This window comes from Plectropomus leopardus, chromosome 22, assembly GCF_008729295.1.
Source record: "Plectropomus leopardus isolate mb chromosome 22, YSFRI_Pleo_2.0, whole genome shotgun sequence".
Classification (NCBI taxonomy): Eukaryota; Metazoa; Chordata; class Actinopteri; order Perciformes; family Serranidae; genus Plectropomus; species Plectropomus leopardus.
In genome coordinates this window covers 7,078,833-7,101,101 of record NC_056484.1, presented here as the reverse complement: position 1 = coordinate 7,101,101, position 22,269 = coordinate 7,078,833, and the positions used below count along the sequence as shown (strand labels likewise).

Here is a 22,269-nt window from a genome sequence, read left to right as displayed (position 1 = left end):
TGTTTGTTTTTGCAACAAATGAAGACAAGTGTGTCTCAGTGTTACATGTACAGAATTAACTGTACTAGTTAAGGATCAATCCATATATCTTTATCATCATTTATCATCATTAATACACAGCGCTTAATAAAAGCAATGGCTGATTTAGCGACTGATGTTATTGATTGACTGACTGATGCAACGATGTATGACGACATCACTTCCTCAAGTTCAAAACTGCAAGAGGCTAAAGCTTCAGCTGTGTGCTTCCTCCCACCACCCACCTATCATTGGAGCACAGGCAGAGAAGAAGAGAGTGGGCGGGAGAGAAATAGATGTGAAATGGAGAGTTTATTCAATGTATTTAAACACCATTTCTATTTATAGAAAGAAAATACTCAAAAGTAATCTCTTCTGCGGTGTCCAGTGGTTTAAGGAGCATATGGTTGCTGCGTCCCAATTCCAGATCTGTCATATTTTTTTAAGGGCTTTGCTGCTGGACACTGGAGTATTGTTGCACAATGATATGCACAACGTGAACTGCAGTCTGCATTATGTTGCTTGCAAATGGACTTCGCAGGCACAAACAAGCACCTGGGCATTGGCCAAAACAAACATAATACCTAATGTGATTGCATGGCATTGTGCTGATAGAATGCTGGAAAATGCAATACAATCATATTTAGAATAAAGTTAATAAAGTTAATATCTGCAATTTTCCATTATTTTATTTTCAATTTGCAAATTACTTTTTGAAGTAATGGACAAAGCAGCCAAATGCAGACCTGTGCAGAGTAGCTTTACAGCTAGTTGGCTAACCTTAGCCTAGGTCTGGGCCAGGTCCCCCCTGCATTGCATCGCTCTTGGCAAAAGCAATCATTAGTTATTCACCTTTGCTTTGTACTGTTACATCATTTACTGTTGGCTTAATCAACACTGTCATAATACATAAGTATGCATTATTTATCACGTCAGCTAGTGAAGTAATTTGGCAAGCCAGCCAACTAACATACTGATAACTTTACCCAGCAAAGGTTAGCCAGCTAGCTGTAAATTAGCTAAGTTGCATGAATTTGCTGTTATTGCTTCGTTTTACCTGATAAAATAGTACAAACCAGGCTCTTGTTTGTACAGTATCAAGTGATATCAGTTGTTTGGATCATCTCTTAGCTGTACAAGTACAGTATCACAATATATTTGCCTCTGTCTGTTTCAGATGGACCGGTCAGATCAGCATGCCCGGGCTGAAGTCAGAATGCTACAGCCTTAATTTAGTTTTGCCAAAGCAATAAATATATTTATATAACAGTGTGTGTGGACTTTTTGTTGTTGTGAGCACTGCTTGTTTGTTGACACCGGTGGATATTCTGCTTTGCTGTCTCAAGACAGGAAGCATCCTTTAAAAAAAACTTAAATTTATTACTTATTATATCTAAGCATTTTAGACACATACATCTGTGCCGCAGTCCTACATCCTGTATCATATTGTAAACAGTATGTGCTCTGGGATCCTGTTTTTGCAGTAAAATAAAACAAAAATGCTTTACCTTTTTGTAGGAACAGGGAATGATGTCATAAACCATTTTTCCACAGTAGATATTTTAACTTGTCATTGCAGTAAAAACACAGGCATAGCTAAAAACATTAACAATGGTTCAGTTCGATTTAGGGACCTCAGTAAGCCATAACAGTGAGGCCGCATGCACAATATCAAAGGCCTGGAACGTGTACACTTAAATGGAATGCAGCATGATGAATGCCATTAGTTACACCTCTGCTTTATGTCAGACTGTCAAAAAAGGTCTGTACATGCACAAACAAACATCAATCTGACAAGGACTTGAAATAACACTGCTATTTGAATTGAAAAAGCTAAATCTTCTTCCAAAGATTTAACACGTTTTTTTAATGTTTGTTTTCTAAACTCTTCCTCCAGCTGCCTCACCATCATCTGCTATTTGTTGCAATGCTATGCAGCTGTAAGCAGCTTCTCCATTTCCTTTTGGCAATGCAAGACAATAGTGGAAGCTTTTTTACTGTGAATACTGAGTATTTTGAGTATGCTTGTGTATTTTACAGTGTGAACACAGTGCCTACTCAAAAAAACTGCTTAGAATTAGTAGAATATATTATATTGCATTGATATTGTCTTTAACTGTCTAATATTGGCATGTAAAGCTTCTCCAGAATAACTTTCTCTATTTCTTATGAAAGTCATCACTTCATAAAGCACCTGCATTATAGGTGAAGCCCTTTATACAATGTCTAAATCCAGAACAAGTCAAAGTGAGGGAAAAACAAAAGGGGAGAGGCATCTGTAAAATGATGGCTACTGTGGCTTAAAGGGACAATTAATCTCATAGTACAAAATACATAACTTTTCCTTTTACATGTGGTGCTTTTTATCAGTATTCATTGTTTTAGTGTGAGATGCAGAGTGTTGGAGATATTGGCTGTAGCAATGGCTGCCATCTCTCCCATATAATCTTACTACTGTAGATGGCACTCGGCTTGTGGTGCACAAAGCGCCACATGCAAAGTTTCATGACTGTATCTTGCATGGTTGTGAAAAATCTGTCCATAAACAGGAAGACAGGCCTATGAACATCTGGCAAAATACTTCAAATAGCTTCTGAGGTAGTCCCCTCTGCAGTAGGTGTCTTAAGGAACATACTTTGTGATGATGATAAACACACACACACACACACACACACACACACACACACACACACACACACACACACACACACACAAACAAACAAAATCAGCTCTGCTTTCACAGCTGGTAAAAATGAACTGTATATCCTTGATTAGAGAACTTTCCCTTATTTTCACACATGCTGCAAGAATCTCAGACGTGTTTAATTGCTCATTAATAAATTCTTGCTGCAGCGGTCAGCACCACCAGTTTCTTGCCCACTGTTCAGGATGGGCGGAAAGAAAACAGAGGGAGAAGAGGTAGGGAGTGGGCGACAGAGCGAGGGAGAAAAAAAGAGAGATAGAGCAAATGAGTTATGAGAGGCAAACTGTAGCAATACAGCACAACTGAAAAGCTGAAGAAGGCTTGATAACTAGCAGCGAGGCTGAGGGAAAGTGAGGGGGCGGGCAGAGAGCACATAACAGTGAATGACAGGCAGAGAGAGCGAGACAGAAGCAAATGAGAGCTCAGAAAAGTGGCTGGAGAAATAAGTGAGTGACAGAATGAGAGATTGAATGGCAGAGGGGTGGAAGAGGTGGAAAAATGAAAGAGTGGGGATACAGAGCTGGAGGTTATATGTCAGAATAGGAGGTAAAAGAAACCGGGGAGATGGGAGTAAGGTTTGATCTGAGGTACTAAATCCATTCATTCCACAGAGCACACAGCAGGTTGGGCTGCATCATCTCTGGAGAATTTTATCCAAGAAACGTAATTTACTACTGATTTTCACACTGACAGATAGTCATGAAATTATTTAAATTCCCATTTTAAAAAAGTGATAAAAACTATTTAATAACAGTAAATCTGCATCTGCAAAAAAGATGTGACGAGTCATCTTGCTGCGTCGTTATCCTGAGCCGATCTGGAGTTAAATTACTGATGGACGGTTTTTGGATCAGTCTGCGACATCCATCTGCCAGGCTCAAAATGATTCTCCCCGACAAGCAGCAGCCCCAACGAAATAAAGATAAAACACCATAGCTTAAATGTCAGCGTGTTGAAAACCCAGCTCTTAGATCAGTTGTAATTTCTCCCCCCTCTACCCAACCTCACGCCTTTTGGGATTCACTGATAAAGAAAGGAAGAGCTAGTTATCCCTCGCATTTAAGTCACCCCGCCAGTCACTGACATGTCGTCTGACTCCACGCTCACCAAGCACATTCTATAACCCAAATCTTGCTGATAAGTAAGAAGAGCGAACAGCCGGAGAGGTCACTAAAAGTTTCCCATTTCAACCCCAATTTCAAGTAGAAAAAACACTGTGTACACTGACAGCTGAATGTGTTTCAGAGCATTGCTGAAAATGCAGAAATATGAAATGAACTGCATGGAAAAATCTGATACCCAAATGCACTGCACTGCAGAAGAGTGGAGCCCACTTACATTGCAAGGTGTGTGAACATGTGCTCTAACCAATCTGCCGCTGTGCAGCACAGTATAATGACATGAATTTTCCATTCTGTTTTGCAGTAACAACTGCTGCTGTAAAACATTTGCCTTTCTTGGTGAACATCAACATTTTCATGGAGGATGCCAAACCTCCCATTTCGTGTCTCTTTTTTGTTATCTACAGCATTTTATTGATTTCGAATATTCATATCTTGCGCTGTAATTTCAAATCAAATGTTAATTTGACTATTTTCTTCTTTTTATCTTCTGTTTTATTGTGTTTTACGCTTATTAAAATCTTGTGTCTTTCTGTGTTGCTCGGTGCTCCTTGTGTATGTTTTCTTAATGACTTTCTATAGAACACTCTGAATTGCCTTGTTGTTCAAAGGTGCAATACAGATAAACTTGCCACGCCTTTATCGTTTCAGTCGGTTTTGAGCCCGTGAATGCAGACAGATGCACAAACACTATAAATACTACACACACAATCTCTCATACAGTGGGATGTCTTCCTCTGTGTGTTTGTGTGTGTTTGTGTCAGTGTGTTTGTGTGTGATGGCAGGAGGAGCTGGGAGATGATCCAAACAACTGATAGCGCCGTGTTCATCACTTTATCTCTGTTGGGGCTGCACTGACTGTTATTAAAAACTACAGAGTAATATCTGAGCTGTCAGTCATCGCAGAGATTTAAGACTGAACCCTGTTTCCTAAGCGCCACCGGCCTGGATAAATCATTATCAGGGTCTAAGCTAGCACTAGGTCGGTGCTAGGCTAAGACTAAGTAAGACTGATGGGCTGCTACTTGGTTTGATGATGAAAGGATATTATTTCAAGTCTAGATCGTTGATTTGAGAAGGTGTTAAGGTAACAGGAAATTCAATGAATTGCATGTGAGAGCTGTGGAAGTGCTGCCTTCAAGTGCTGTTGGAAATGCCACAAGCATTAGCTAAAAGGCATAAAAGCATTCCTAAGTAGCACTGAGTTTCAATTACACCAAAGGTCGGATATTAAGCCCTCATAAGTCCCAGTGACTAGTCAAGATACTTCTGCATTAGCAAAAAGCACTGAATATGGAAGTAACGCAAAAACAAACTTTTTAGTCTGAGGGGAGGTAAAAGAAACATTTGGCTTTCATAATTTTAAGTTAAAGTCATATTTATATATAAAACAACACTATTACACTGCTACGTGACTACATCCTGACGTCCGGGAGACATGAAATTGTGGCTACTGGTGTCGTTATTTCACCCCTTTTTGGGTTTAGAACATTCTGAATACTTTGTTTCTAACATGTTTTTCTACCTTCGACACCAGCTGATGTTGATTTGTGATGGATTTTATTCTATCATCATCTGATCGTCTGTTCAATACGTGGTAATGTAAGTGTTTGCATTACACTGCTACATGTAGCTACATGCTAATGTTGGGGAAACATGTAATATTAATTGCAAATGTAAATCTGTTTTAGATTTTGGATCATATTCCTGCTGGGACATGTCCTGTTCTGAAGATTTTGGTATAAGAGCTTTTATTGGTAATCTTTCACCGCAGCTGTCCATTAGAGAGACACTGAGATATGGAGGACCCAGAAATGTTGACCAATCAGAGAAGACTGGACTTTGTCAGGAGGGGGTCTTAAAGATTACAGCTCTAAAACAGAGCATCTCATACTGAGGGTAGATACAGCTCAGACCAAATGACAAAGTCAAAGTATTTTCGACAAAAGCATTTAAACATGTTCCAATACAAACCTAAAATACAAATAAGAACCTGATAATGAGCATGATATGCCCCCTTCAAGGTGCAACAAAGTCAGGTTGACAATTGTTAGGAAATGTGATGTAGTTTAACACAAACTGCTTACTCTAAAGCATTACAGCAGGTTTTGTTTTTTAAAAAAATTGATTATTCATCATTTTCTGTCAAGAGGTCTTCCACAAGATCTAGAAAGTAATCACATAAAGTAATACATATAATCCCCAAATCTGCATCTCTAATTTAATTTATTTCAATGCTGAGTGAAAATTTCACTGGCTTATCATGTTCCAAGATTAAACTGGGGAACAGTTTTCCCTATCTTCATCTTTTTTGCATTTTGTGACTGGATGTGCATGCTAAAAACTCAGCGTCAGATCTGTGACACCAGGCCAGCGTTACACAAACGGGTGCAAACAGTCTTAACCCCCTGCTCCTCCTGTGGGCGGCAGGAATGGGAGGGATGGGACTCCCTGCTGAGAGCATTACTTCATGTCTGATAGTATGTATGTCACCCCAGCCTTAAGGTAGCGAGGGGCCAGTCTGTAGATATTGAATCCACACTTTCATTCCTGATTCAAGTACGCAGAGTATATTGCCACGGCAACTGGCTCGTCTCCCGCGGTAACCTATTTTTCAAGTCTCCTGAAGTTGGGAGTGACAGCAGTCTCTCACTACACTCATTGAAATTCCATTTGTGTGTGTGTGTGTGTGTGTGTGTCAGTGTGTACTGTAAGTGTGAGACGGAGAGGGACAGTGAGAGTTAAACAAGATTGTCACCAATAAACTGTGTGTTTGTGTGTGTGTGTGTGTGTGTGTGTGTGTGTGTGTGTGTGCATGCGTGTGTGGGATGCATGTGCGCATGTGTTTGTATCTCAGCCCTGAATGAGCATGTGTGGTTATTTTGCTTTGGTGAGGACATATAAATATATTTGAGATGCAACACATCAGACTGTGTTAGGGACAAAACACCCAGAATTCATTTCCATCATTGTCACAGGTAGCATGACAAAACACTCATAAGAATAAAATGTACTCCATAAATCTGCACTTTATTCAGTCCACTCAGGTCCGTTATTGTCCTCGTCACTACTGCTGAATGGGATCAACAGAGGGATGAGTTCCTCTCCGCACCTGACTGAATTCTACTCTCTGTTTTGTTGTTTGGATTTGAGTCTGCGTGTCTGTGTGAGCCTCTTTTGTGTTCAGAGTTTCTTAACATGACTCACCATCACGTACAGATATGCTAGCAGCTCCGTGAAGCTGTACTTGAGCACAGCACTTCTTTAAGATAACTGCTGCCATCAGTGTGCTAACATGTTTACAATAACAACAGTAACATGCTGATGTTAAAGTAACATTATGCAAGATTTTCCTAAAAAACAATGTTTGGACTCAGATAAAAGTAAGCATCATGTATGACCCAGTAGTAGTGTGTGACAGTGTATTTATCTGCATAGACTCTGACTGTATTTTCTTCTTAATTTGCTATTTTCAAGACATTTATCAGCTGCAATCTTTTCCAATAACAGCATGATGTCAGGACTTTACTAAAGGGTAGCGACCAGGCGCCCAACAAAAATTGCAAACACAGTGCTGAAAAAACCCCACTGCAAATACAGTGAGGCGATTCGCCCTGTGGAGAAAGCTTGTTCCACAATGAGAATGAAGTTAGTGTTGGTTTCACTTTCACCAGTCTCTATCAATCTGCAACCTTACAGTCTTATCCAATCGCTGCAACTTTATTGCAAATTTTACCTTTTAAGATTGTTAAAATCTAATTTCATTGTAGAGCTGTGTGCAGTGTATTGATTCGCTCGAGCTGTGTGCAGTGTATTGATTCGCTCAGTCTTTCCCTCTGTTTATCATGAGATTACTAATTCTAGGAGTGTGAGCTCTGGGCCTGACAGAGTCACTTACACAGTGACAGGGCTAACTTGTAGCATAACACGGCTAAAATCACCCAATGGTTATTAACTGGTTTGATGATGAAGTTGAGCTGTTTTAGTGTCATTGTGAAATTAACGGCTCTGTTTTGGATGTTAACTACTGCTGCCGGGCCTCTGCCCATGCAGCAAAATATTACAAGTATGAATAACATCAAGTTGTGACATGTTAGCTCTTGCTAATCGGGCAGAGACATGAGGAGGAGAGTGGCTCACATAGACAGTTCTTCAGTACCGTGTCGGCAGCAACAGCTGATCACAGATGATTATCTGTTTACCCCACCCTACAATAATGAGCAAAGAATATGTGACAGAACTTTTTGCAATTTTCAATTGCCTTCACAATGTCATTGAGAAAATAAAACAATGCATTTGAGGCTGTAAACAATCCCAAAAACAGACTGCAAAATCCTGGAGAAAATGAATAGTGGCTTGCTGTGTTTACAAAAAGTAACCATCAATTCCTAATAATATACCTTTAAGCTGTTTTATGAAGTTCACTATAAAAGTTAAGCATGTTAGCATTTTTTAATTAGCACTAAATATAAAGTACAGCTGAGGCTGATGAGAGTGTTGTTAGTTTTGTAGGTATGTGGCTGTAAATCAAATTATTAGACAAATTAAATCAAACACACATCACTGTCTAGCAGAAATGCCTGAGGTCAAAACTGAACAATACAAGCGCATAGAACGTGTGATCAAAACAATCCTGCTTATCAATGGAAATTTGGAGGTAATTAGAGCTACATCTCTGAGGGCCGCACAGTTTGGAGAGGACATTTTACTACAAAGACCGGCGGTGCCCGAACGTATTCTGTATCAGAGAGGTGTATACAAGGACGACTGATTGTAAGAAACAATAAGACTCAACACCACTGACTAAAAAGTGTCCCAAAAATTGAATCACTTAGAAGCTTCACAAAGAGACGGTATTCTGCAAAGACAGAAACAAAACCCCATAAACAAGAAAATTGCTGGATTTGTCTCTACTTTTCTCCTTCTCTCTCCCACCTGTGAAATTTGACTTAACAGCTTTCATCGTTGATTGATCCTCTTTCACCCTTGAGTGCAAAAGTGCAGAAAGAGCTATAATTTCATCACATTTGCCTTCTGCCACACAACAGGGGGGAGGCAAACATTCAGCACATTCAACCTGGGTAGAACAGCAGGGAAAATTCCTGCCATTTTATGTAAAGTGAGAGCAAGTCTACCGACAGTCACAATGCTTTTCTGCTTATTGCAAAATGAGGAGAAAAAGAGGGAAAACTATGTTATGCAGGAAAGGTTGTTTGCAATCATGTGACTATTATGACAAATTCAGATGAAGAAAAGGAAGAAATAAATTCATATACTGCATGGCTTGGAAGTTGGCAGTACGGTAAATGCAATTACATTGAGCCACACACACACATTCACACATGAGTGGCCTAAGCTACCAAACAAGGTACCACCTGTTACTCAGTTTAGACTGAGTCACACACACTAACACGGCGATGACACAGTCATAAGGAGCAATTTCGGGTTCAGCTTCTTGCCCTAGAATTCTTTCATATGCAGACTGGAGGAGCTGGGGGCGGCCAGTCTTCCGAAAAGGGGATAACCTGCTTCTGAGCCGCAGTCGTCAGTAGTTATCTTGTTGGATGTGATTCATTCATCCAAAGCTGGCACGACTGTTGTTATAAATTACATTTTAACGTTACTCTGCCAGCTGATTAAAGCATACAATTACTACAACTATTTTGTACGTGGTTGGGTCCAAGACTTTATCGACCAACATCTTGTTTTTGGCCGAGTGAGTAAATGTGGTTGAGTATAACTGTTTTTTTTATATTTCAACTCTGTACCCAGATGCACAACTGTCCGGCTAGTGTTACTAGCTAATGTTAGCTAACTCAAGAAACTTTTTTTCTACTTACTACTTGCCTGATCGTTCCCAAAGGTCTGCTGAAACAGCACATTGTAATTGCATCCAACTCAAAGAATGCTGAACACTTATAAACATGACTAAGGATGGAGGTTTATTATCGACATCTGCCGCTGATTCTCAGTGAGTTTTTTTTCTTTTACTTCTCCACTTCACTTTCTTCTACTCTTGGGACTTAAAGAGGCCTTTGTTCTTTCCAATTTTGACTAAATGGAACAGTTGTAAACAGCGCAAATCATTGGCTTTTGCGCAGTGTTTTTAGTCTTTGCCTCCACTTGCATGCCCTCCATTTGGACACCACGCTAATATATGACTTTATTTGCAAAAAAAGCATTTGCTGGCTAATTTTTGTCAACAGCATCGCCAAAAAAAGAAATATGAAAGCCATTACCAGGATGGTGTTTTGTTTTGCTATATTCAGCACTGTGTCTGCGATTTTTCTAACATCCCCTTGGATGCGTGCTGCATACTGTCAGGCACTTGGTTGCTGCCTTTTTTAATAACTTCACCTGCATGCCAATTTAGGAAAATCTTGCATAGAATACCTTTCAGGCATGGTTATAATTAAATATGTAAATGGTCATTATCAGTGGCCACAAATTAGGTTTATTACATTAAGCTTTGGGCTATACTGAACACACAAAAAGGAAATGGCTTCAAATGTGATTGTACATGACAAAAAGGAAAGGGCAAAGCTGAGGTGTCCATGAGAAAATCCATGTGTATATGGGCATGTGTGTGCACGACCGTCACATTAACGCTACAAACAAAGGCGCTGCTGACTTTGAGTATGACTTAATGATCAAGCGCAGCAGGCTGACAAACCTATTGTGCATTTGCGCAGAAGGGTGTGCACACAGTTGTGAGCTGATGTCAAGGTACAAGTGGAGCGTGTGATATTTCAGAACAAAAGGACTGAATCAAGCACTGGAGGTTTAATGAACTTAGGTCTTTCAAGTAAACACACAGCCGGTGCCGCACTCACACACATACGGAGCAGCTTTGCCATTTATGGCTCATTAACTATAAGAGCTCATCGATCACTCTGCCCCTTTGTGGCAGTTTTTTTGCATTATGAAGAGAGTATGATGTCATGTTATTTCAGGCAGCTGTTTTTCCACAACTAATTAAGACAATTTAATTTTCTTACAGTAATTTAAAAGTCTTACATGTCAGAAAAAACGTGAGAAATTTTATGTATGTAGATCAAATGAGTATTTCATAAAGCGAGGCTAAGTGTGTTAGTCAGAGAGGAAAAAATGCTTTTCCTGTCTGAAATGCTAAACACCGCAGATAAAACATAGTGTACCCAGCCTGATGTGGTGATCTGGACTAGAATGACGTTAATCAGGGTAAGCAGGATGAAGTGTTGTCCTATCGAACATAAAGCCAGAGAGAAGTCCACCAAAAAACCTTGTAGCAAACTGCAAAGTGCATTTAACCTGCCTGCTGTAATCGCATTAGTATGAGGTTGTGGCTTGCTTTTAAATGCTTGTTGTGTGTGCTGGAGAAGTAGCAGCAAGCATGACAAGAGACTACAATTTTGGCTAACATGTTGCCTTTTAACATATTGAGCAGGATTAACATCAGCACTCATTTGGAGTAGTACTTCTGGCTACCTGACAAATCTAACTCAAATATTAACGTTCCTTTTAACTTTGTTTTGTTCTCCACCAACTCATAAGGTAAACATCTAGCTCTTTAGCTGCCAAGTGCTCCATTATGTGCTCCAGCTAGTCGCTAATAGGGCTTTTCCACTGGCACTTTTGCTCACACCAAGTCAAACTATTTTGTGTTTATTTGCTTTTCAATTACCAGTTAAAACACGCTATGTTGTGCCAAGCTTGCCCCCAAGATGGACCACCTCTAGAGTCACGTCAAAGCACATCCAAGCAAGTCGCGGTGTTGTCAGATGGTCTTCGCCATCACTTAGGGATAATTCGGCATCAACATTCAGTGACGATTCTAGATCCACTCAGAGATCCCGTTTCTATACTTCAAGCAATAGGTGGTAGATGCCGAGCAAAATCGAAAACAACAGCCATAAAACCCATGACATTAAGCAGCTGGCTACAAACAAAAGTTGCAAAGTGCAACAGTAAACAATGCTGAAAAGGGCACTGCTCATGAACACCATCAACTCAAGACGAGCATCATCAGTTAAAAGCACAACTTTAAGTGGGTAGCCCTTTTGTATGGAGATGCAAATCTTTGCCATGCTGGGCTGATGAGCTGGGTCAAACCACGTCAAGCCAAGACAGAAAATGTGTATAAAGAAGGGTTATAACTGTGTCTGTCTTACATTAAGTGCTTAGCAGATTTATCTGAGCTTTTTCTCTACAAACAACTTCCTGCTGCTTGTGAGAGCAGAAAAACCAAATCAAAACATTTAAGTTTTAGTCTGTAAAACAGAAACTAACACACACATACACACACACACACACACACAAAAAAAAAGCTAAAAAGCTATAAACTGGCCCATCGCTTACATTAGAACAATGATTAGTGGAGCTTCAAATATTGGTGTGATAGGCAAAAAAACATTAGAACGTGTCCCATGTTGTATTAACCAGGTGTGTATGAGAAGCTGTGAGGTGTCGCAGCAACTTAAAAGCCTCCAGATGAATAATACAGACCTGCAGGTTTGTGCCTGTTTGTTACTGACTTGTCGCAGGGGGCACTGCATAATTCATGGAGGACAACTGCGTCTACAGTTGCACTGCTTTTGCATAACACTGCATTGCACTTGGCACTGTGCACCGAGGGCACTGAGGGAATATCTTCTCCGGCAATGTCCAACATTACGTAAACTGTAGTTCTGTAGCATCAACAGCAGCACCAGTGATGGATCGGGTTATAAATAGGCCTCCTTTTTATCCAACTGCCCACGCAGGTGGCTGACACCTGCATACTGTGCTGCAGGGCCGGAGATTTATGTATAAATGTTGGGTTGGAGTCGAAGAGCGGTTCAGGATTTTTAGGAAGAAAATGCAAGGAATAAAAAAGAGAGAGACGAATATTGTGAGGAAGGAAGGAAAGACCTTTTATGGTGTGCAGGCAAGAAAAAAAATGTTTCCTTCACTTTCTTGTCCTCATTTCTCTATCCAACCCCTTGAAATCTCACATTTCATTTCTCCATTTTCATGATTTTCGTTCATCATCAGCTCCCCCCACCCTGCAACGTTAGACTCTCATTCTCTCTCTCTCACCCACTCTCTTTCTCACTGGCATCCTTTGAATTCTGTGACTCTTTGCCTTCTGTACCCACATACATATATACTCCCTCTTTCTCTCATTCTCTCTCTCTCTCTCTGTCTCTCTTTCTGTAAGCCACTTGTTACCATGGAAACCCCACAATGGGCCTTATAAAGCTAATAAGTAGAGAGAGCAGGAGGGATGAGCAGAGTAGCAGAAAAAAGAAGGAGGAGGGGAATAAAATAGAGAAAAAATTAAATGGAAAAATAAATTGGTGCCAATCTATTCCTGGTGTTGGATCTTCAGGCAAGGAGAGCGAGAGAGACACACACAAAATACACGTACACATATTACTATGAGTGCTTTGCAGTTTCCGGATGTAAATGTACTTTTTACCTGTTTTGACAGCGGTGTTACAGCAAATCATCTGACAGCAGAGATTCAAAGTGAACTCTAATCAAATTTAAAGAGAGGAAGAGGAGAGGACAGTTTTTCCTCCACTGGTGCGAGTTGCACAGCTTTTGCATCAACAGTCAACCTCAAGCAAAAATCATAGGAACATTTCAAATGCTGCAAATAATATTATACAAGTAGAGTGTTTGGGTTAAATTTAGGAAAATCCAAAAAGAGAGGAAAAATAATAACTGACTTGCAACTTGTTACTGTTAGGTAATGCTGGTGACAGTTAATGTTTTTAACTGACGATAAAGATAAAGATAAAGATAAAGATGCACTAAATAGGAGTGAAATACAGAAAAATTTCTGGGTAGTTTGTGCCACAAAAATATCCAAATATCTAATCTGTAGTGCTATTTATAAACATGTATTGTTTTGGTGTTGGAGATATTGGCCATAGAGATGTCTGCCTTGTCTCAAATATAAATCTAGATGTCATTATCAGAAAATGTCCCTCTTTTATTTAAAAACATAGCAAGGAGTATGAATGCAAATAAGATATACTACCCATAGCTATCCATACTAAATACATGGAAACTAATCACCAGCATCACTATTAAAGCATCTTCTTCGTCATAAAATTCTCATGTATCTACAACTTAGCAGTCCCAAAATGACTTTGATAAGTAAATTGACAGTAAATTGAGCAAGTGTGGAGCTTTTCAACACTGTGATCAATAACTGCTCCTCAGTCTGTCCTTAGATGACATTAGCCAGACATCAGTGTCAGGCCCTTGAGTCATTATGTAGGTTTAACAGGGAAATAACACACTCCGGTTACATAAATGCCAGGCGATGCTTCAATGAGAATAGTAGATGAAGATGTCTCATTCAGTTTTACACTACTGTGTGTGTGTGTGTGTGTGTGTGTGTGTGTGTGTGTGTGTGTGAGTGTGTCTGTGTGAGTGCACACACCTGTGGATTGATAACGAATGTGCATTTCGTTCTAGGCACTACACAGATGAAAGACTAGATGGGCCTCTGAACTGCTCCTGGATGACACACACACACATCCACACACACACACACACACTCACAAAGAGAGAAAAACCCTCCCTGGTCGACTTCCCTTGTTCTGCCTCGTCTGTCAGAGCCTGATATCAGCGGGGTGTTAGGGACAGTTGGACTGAAACCCAGGTGAGAGAAGGAAGTATTCATAACCACGTCAGCAGTTAACTATCGCTACGGCCACCAATTTGCCATGACAACAAGGAATCTCGTCGCTATGGCAACGCATAAAGCGAGTGACTAGGAAGTGACACAAAGGAAACGGAGGTCTGGAGCAAAGTGTGGCACCGGGATACCGAGGAGTTCAGATGAAACTAACAGTGTTTCATCTGTTCTGACAGTAAAAGAGACTCCCAGCGAGACTAATAGAGCATCTTTTGCTGCTGTCTTGGAGAGTTTTTAAGATATCTGGTAGAGTTTTCAGCTGAAAGTGCTCGTTTGCATCCTAATTTCCAAGCCGAACACATGAGAGATTAAGATTGAGTGAGATTAATATACTTGATAATTTCAGTTTTTACCTCAAAAACTTTTGAAATAATAGTATATAAAAAAAACATTAATTTCAATGGAATCACTGTAATTCGGGTAATAACTGACGGTTAGCATGGTAGGTTGAAGTGCTATTGTGACTGACGTGCACTAGCATATTCCCAGGTAGCATGCCAGCTACAGTAGCACTGCAAGTATGCACCATATCACTTTCTGACGGCACCCATTATTTTTACCTGCTTTGGCACTTAGTGGTTATATAAGCCCTTTACTTAATAGAGTATGGTATTGTTAAAAAGATAACAATACCAGTACAAATATTACTACGAATAGACGGATTAGTTTTGGTTTAACAAATGTTTTATTGCTATATTTCAGACTTGAACATTTTTTTAAAATAAAAGAATCAATAGTAAAGTAAAATAAAAAGTCTCTGTTAAAAATATCGGAGATAAAAACACTGATAAAACCTACTGATATCAGAGACGACACCTCGCTCAATATTTTTAAAAGAAAATTATGCAAAATGCATTTTATACACTATCTTTAGCTTTATTTTTCTTAATATTATCTCAGTGGGTTTTATTTTCCATCTTATGTTATGTATCGGTGCATTCTATTTTTGTCCTTATTTTTTAATCTTACTTTTACTAGTATCATCAAGTGGGTTTTATCTTTTCTTATTTTTACATGCGTTTTTTTATATGTCTTAATGTCTTCTATGTCTTTTAATGTGAGGGACTTGGTGCATGTCATTTTAATTGTTGTAAAGTAGGCTGGGCTGCATTTCTTGTATGTTTTATACAAATAAAGTGTATTATTACTATCAGTATTATTATTATTATCATTAAATGTATATGGTATGATAATCTTCAACTTTCATATCACAGTGCACCCAGCCTTAATACTGATGCTCTTCCACCGAGGAAAAACCCCAGTAGGTCTAACATTAATAAGGCATGTTGTGCGGCCATACATCTGTCAGACCCACAGGACTTTTTCTAAAGGTCAAAACCCTGAGAGGAATTATTATTAGTGCTCACATACTGTAACACCGAAGGCTGAAATCATGGGTAAAAAAAAGCCAATATGACAAAAACTTTAAAATTATTTCTGAAACTTGCCTATATTTGGTCAATTTCAGCCTGATATAGAATCGTATCTTTATTTCCCCTGAGACAAAGATATTTCAGTTTTCATGGTGAGCCCTCCACTCCTCCCACAGTCCATCAGAGTCCAGCAGCTCTCTCGAAGAGCTGTTGTTAGCCTTTAAGGTGTTTGCCTCTTGGCTCAAGTATGACAGCAGTGGAAATATGATTTTAGTTTCCTGGAGCCAAGAGCAAGAGGGTCAAAGTTTAATTTGGTTTCCAGGCTGAAAGAGTTTAAACAATACCAGCACTGAGGCAACAAAGAAAGTGAATGACACAAGAGGCTTCGACACTAGCCATAAAAACTATATAGCTTGAGCAGCTTTATAATAATCAAGACAGCTAACAAATGAACGCACCACAAGGCCAAAGGTGGTGTGTTGTACAAACACTCAATAAATTGACCTTCAGAGTGATTGTGTGCACATGTATTATTGATACCATAACTGAATGGTGCTGAAATAACCTCACCACTCACCAAGTAACCAGCAATCGAATGAACATGATATATGTCAGATTCTACAAAGATCTCCCATTTTGGACTGACTAGTTTATATCAGGGTTCTTACACCTTTTTAGCAATAAATGTCGAGGACCTTTCTATGACTTTGAGGCAAACTCAACTGTACATTCTCTGAAACGAGAATAGATACGCCTTATTGGTTCTGTTTCATTACTACATAAATAAATTTAAAATATATATTATTTAAAAAAAGGATTAAAACAGAGTATTTAAATATAACTCATATTTAGTTCATATTTAGTTTTCCAAAACTTTTCCAGGGCTGGAAATTGTTATTTGCAAATTCTGTGACTTTTCCAGGTTTTTCATGACTGTATAAACCCTGTTCCATTCATTCCACGTCTAACTGCAATGCACTCTCTGTCCATAAACGTTCCTTAGAGAAATAACTGTTTTAAACTGTACAATGCAACTACTATTATTCCAGAGATCTCGAGCATTAAGTGCGTATCTTCACAGCCTTGAATGACAACAATCAATCCTAAAGTCTAAAGTTTGCTTGGCGTCCACACAGCAAAGTCAAGAGACCTGACATTACAAGTTTTCATATTGTGAAATTCCCCTTGAGAAAATATTTGTGTTTCTGCTGATCCTCCTCTTCGGGGAGAAGAGAGGTCAGGATAGAGTGTATTTCAGCAGAGCCAACACTCACTCACTCTCCTGGCTGAATGACAGCTTTTAAAATCACCCTCCCACCCTCCTGCCCGTTTCGCGACTCTTACCTGCGAGCTGACAGTCGTCGTTGGAGCCCGCCGAGTCCTCCTGGTTGGGGCTGAGCGGCGGGCTGGCAGGCGGGCTGGTGCTGAAGCTGGCGTAGCCCAAGGATGAGCTCACCTCGCTGGGCTCGCAGCTGTGGTTGACCGGCCTCTGGACGTCCAGGGATGAAGACAGAGAGGTGCGCTGCTTGGGCTGGATACAAGACAGGAGGAGACGACAAAAGTAATTGTTTTGGGTTGCTTTGGAAGAGCTTCACAGGAACTGAATTTTGGCTTCCAATCTGGACTACATCAAATAAACAATGACAGCCTGCCAATTAAACACTTCCTGTGAGAAATTATGGTGCTGTCACATTCTACCTTCAAGATGATTGGTGTCACTTAAGTATTATATTGCTGATTTTATTCTATTATAATTTCTCATAATTTCAGACTAATTCACTCTGACACCTGGATGTGTGTGTGATGTAATAAGATGTATAGATGGAGTTTATGTAATGTAAAATTGGAATTAAAGTATGAACAAGAGACAGACAAACAGAGATATGGACAGTCAGATACCAGAGAGGGAGTCATAATGATTGCTTTGCCTACAGCAAGTGAAAGAGTGAGACAGAGTGTTAGAGAAAGCGAGGCAGAGGACAACTGAAACTGTAGACTGGCATCTGGTAAACACTTCTTACATAATGAGGCATTTGCAGCTCTCAACAACCTGCTGCTATGCTTCATAAACAGCTCAGGCAGTCAAAACCCTGCTGCTGTGTGCGCTTGCATGTGTGTGGGCGTGCATGTGTGTGTGTGTACATGTCGAAGAACGTAGGCAAAGTGAATCAATGCAGCTAGAACCTTAAAGGGAAAATAACATCCTGAAATGTTGACAGGCATGACAGGACAACCTTCACGAGACCTTCACTGTCTTGTATGTCACTCAAGGCACAAACCTGACCCCTGGGAGAGAAAGAGATGGAGTGGGAGGTTATGAGAGGAAATGAAAGCGGAGGAGAAGAGAGCGCTCCTCTCCGTGCACGGTGCACTCAAATTGGGCCTTGAAGAGTCTTCAGATCGACTGAACTAAACTGAGGTGAAAAACAAAAGCAAAACGAGAGCGGGGGAACAGGTAGAACAAGAGAATGGTGTGAAAAATGAAAGAGAATTGGACAGGGAGAAATGAAAATCAGTGGGTGGAAAGGTGGAAAGACAATAATGAGGGAAAATGGATGCACCAAAAAGGTAACAGGAAGGAACAAAGAACCGAGGAAATAATAGAGGTAAGAACTTTATGGAGAAGACGGATGTTGGGCGAGACAGAATGGAGCTAAAAAGGTAGGAATGAAGGAAGGAAACAAGTACAGTAGAGTAATTAGACAGAAAGGACATGGTCACAACAATAAATCAGTGAGGAAGATTAAAAAAGCAGGATTTAGGATGGAAGGAGGTGGAAGAAGGAGGTCAACAATTAAAGTTAATAAGCAATTTGTCTTACAATATTTTACACATAAAAAATAAATGTGTGACTACAGAATGATTGTGTGCATGTACAAAAGAAAAAAATGAATGTGCAGAGAAAGCTATATAACGTTTAACCTGCGTATCATAGTCAATCTTTACAGTCAGTGCTGCACAAAAAAGGCTAACCTTAACCATTACTGGCATTTTTGCTTGTGTTCATTTCTTTTCCTGAGTGCTTGATAAGTTAATACGAGTTCTCAAATCTGGAAATTACTTACAATATCCATCCCTTGTACAGACATGAGAGAGGTATCGATCCTGTCAGCAAAGACTTGGCAATAAGGTGATTTAGGGCATTCTTTAACATTCCCACTGAAGAAAAAAAACAGCCTTAAATGGTAACCCTACAATTTCTGTACATCTGTATTACTTTCAAGGTCACTTTGGTCATGACTGTGTGTTTTTTTTTCAGTGAATAATTGGATGAACAAAGGTTACATGACGACATACTCACACACACAGTTTGGTATCAGTCAGTCAAAGAGAGAGTGTTTCTGGCCTCAGCATTTTTAGCTTTTATAAATGAAGAAATCCAGTAAATAAGAAACACAGACACTTAAGTTCTAACCAAAGTAGCTTCAACAGACCAGAAAGCAGCACAGACACAGCACTAAGATCATCTTTTTTTCTTGCTCTTCTGGGAGTAACACCATAGCTGCAGCGTCCCTTGGAGACCTGGGATGCTTAAAGGACCAATGCATCAACCAAACAAGATCTCAACAGCCCAGACAGGCAACAGGGAATAAGACGATGATGCATGAACCCGACAGGGAGTCACCCTTACTGGGCCACGGGGAGGAAACATTACACAAGCTTGCTGTAAAAAAAAATGTGTATTTTCTTTTGAATGTCAAAAGAAATACAAATCAATCCAAATCATTGCAAATTTTTATGTCCTCTTTGTAATCAAAAGCATTGATGACCTTTGGTGACGAAACAAAGTCAAACATACTGATATTAAACCACTTCACACAAAGAACCTGCATGAAAACAGAACCTGTGGTGTTTACTTTGCCGCAGGCTTAACAACTTACAAAAAAAAACGACCCAAAAATAAATGAGATGAAACAGCAATCAACGCAGAATGATGGAACTGCTGTAATGTGACTCTGTGGTGTTTCAAAGTGGGAGGTTGACGCCGCGCTCGTGTTTTCTTTTGCGAAGCATCTAATGTTTAATGAGTTTAATTTGCAACTTCAACTTCTTCTGTTCATCCTTTAAGCATCTCTTTATCCCAGCACTTATCTCTGCCTTGTCTCGGTGTATTTGGGTTCTGCGTCGTTCGAACAACTGCAGGCGTCTTCTTTCTGGACTCGTGCTCATTAGGAGCTCACACATGCACACTGACACACATGCCGATACGTACTGCAAAACATACACACGTACTGTAGCTCTGGCTGAGGCTTAGCGTTAACAATGCAAACAGGCAGCAGGCTAATGAACATGTCATGGCCGACTGGAAGGGTATTAATGAGCACAGACACACAGATGCACACACAACCTCACACACACACGCAGGCAGGTCCTCCATGCTTCACTAAACTATAGCAAAAGACACTTTCCTGGCTGTAAATGCATCCCTGGGGGAAAATATGTCGTTTAACACTTCACTAATGTGTGTGCGCGTTTGTGCTTGGGCACTAATAAATGACACACCCATTAAAAAAAAGTGTGACACCTCACCTAAATGAGGTGAGATATGCTCTGCAGCTTAAATTTGCTTGCAAACATTGAAAAGTGTGCATTTCTGTGTGCATCTGAGGAATTGTGTGCTGAATTATGAATGACAGAATAATCATTTATGATAAAATGATCATGATTAAAATATCTGTAGGGGCGATGATAAACTAGAATTACCCCCTCTTGGGTGTATGCAAATCTGATAAGTTACATAGTCACAGTTTGCATACATGTCTGTCTGGATTCATATTCAACCATGACATTTGCTGATGCTTCAAATATGGATGCTGCTGCAAAGAAGCTAAAAATTTTAAGACATGGATGCTTCACAAACATTTTCAACCCCGAGACACACAAGTTTCCTACAATCAGCACAGTTTCAAGGTGGACACCCAAGATTAATGTCACTAATTCAGTATGTGTCCAAATATCTCCTCTTCTGCTCCTGAGCATGGCTTTGAGTAATGGCCAGAGAAGTGTTTTCGTCAAATATTATGATGTCACAGTGAAGCTGACCTTTTACCATTTGGTTACAAGATAGCATCGCTTCATAATTATATCTTATTTGATATGTGTGTGAAATTTTGTCAGAATTAGCACGAGTTCTTGAGTTATGGCCATATGACCAAATATGGAAAAAATCACTCAAGATGTTGCAATCACAAGAATAAGACCGATAAGGCCACAGTGACCTAGACCTTTGACCACTAAAATCTGATTAGTACATTAATGAGTCAAAGTGGACGTTTGTGCCATATTTGAAGAAATTCCCTCAAGATGTTCTCAAAAGATTTGAAATATATACGGATGAGGTCACAGCAGCTTTGACCACCATAATCTACTGAGTTCACTGTTGAGTCTGAGTGGATGTTTGTGGCAAATTTGAATGTTTATGAGATATTGCGTTCATGAGAATGGGACAGACAGATGGATAAACAATCCGAAAACATAATGCCTCTAGCCACGGCGATTGCCTGCATGAAAGCATAAAAAAACATAATGTATGTTGATTGTACCAGAGAGCGTGGGGTCATTTATTCAAAATTTTGTTATTTCCATTAAATCTCTTAAGTGGCTTACTGATTTAGTAATTTAACATGAGCAGGGGATTGAGAGGTAATTACCATAATGGTTTCATATTTTCATTTGTTAGAGCAACTTCTCTTCAGTTAAAAGTTGCCCAGAGTGAAAGATGCTGTGCATGGAGCAATGCACATTTCTTTTGTAGCCAGTGTTTTTTTTTTTACTTTTTTCATTCTTCCCCTATTCTCCTTTGTCTTTAATTCAGTGGCTTCACACATTCACAGCAAGATGTAAACACACAAACTCAGAGGGCATAAAGCTGAGAAGAGCAGGCGACACATCAAGAGAATAAAAAATAAAAGAAGTAAACATCCAAACCCTCTTTGTCCCCATACACACCCAAAACAAACTTTTAACTGCCACTTTAAAAACTATTACTCCACTGTTCAGCTCTTGATTCTGCATTTCTGCTCTCCTCTGATGCATTCTGGCTTATGTTGATCAAGCTTAGTTTTTATTATTATTCTCAAGAAGAATTTTTAGAAAGTTTCACTCACCTGAGCCCCTCAGGTACTGACACACTTTGAAACAATTTCAGTGACATTAACATATATAGTGCCACCCCTAAAGGCTCAAACGTGGTTCATTCGGCAGCGTGTGTGCCTTTTCAGACACACAGACGCTGCCCACTGAAGTACTGCAGAGTTACTGGGTGCTCTTTTGTCTCCCTGCTTTCATCAGGAAAGTTGCTAATGACCGAAAAAATGCTGGTTTTAAAAAAGTGTCTTTTTGCCTTTTTATCAACTGTTGGAAATACAGAAGTAGGTAAGT

General features: G+C 39.7%; 1 protein-coding gene across 1 annotated transcript in view; it reads right to left on the bottom strand.

The window, feature by feature from the left end:
* The window catches only part of LOC121961353 (ankyrin repeat and sterile alpha motif domain-containing protein 1B-like), a 283,009-nt gene that overhangs the window by 89,665 nt on the left and 171,075 nt on the right, over nucleotides 1–22,269 (bottom strand). Inside the window, 1 exon segment of the mRNA XM_042511305.1 lies at nucleotides 17,233–17,419. Within this exon segment, the coding sequence (XP_042367239.1) occupies nucleotides 17,233–17,419 (187 nt within the window).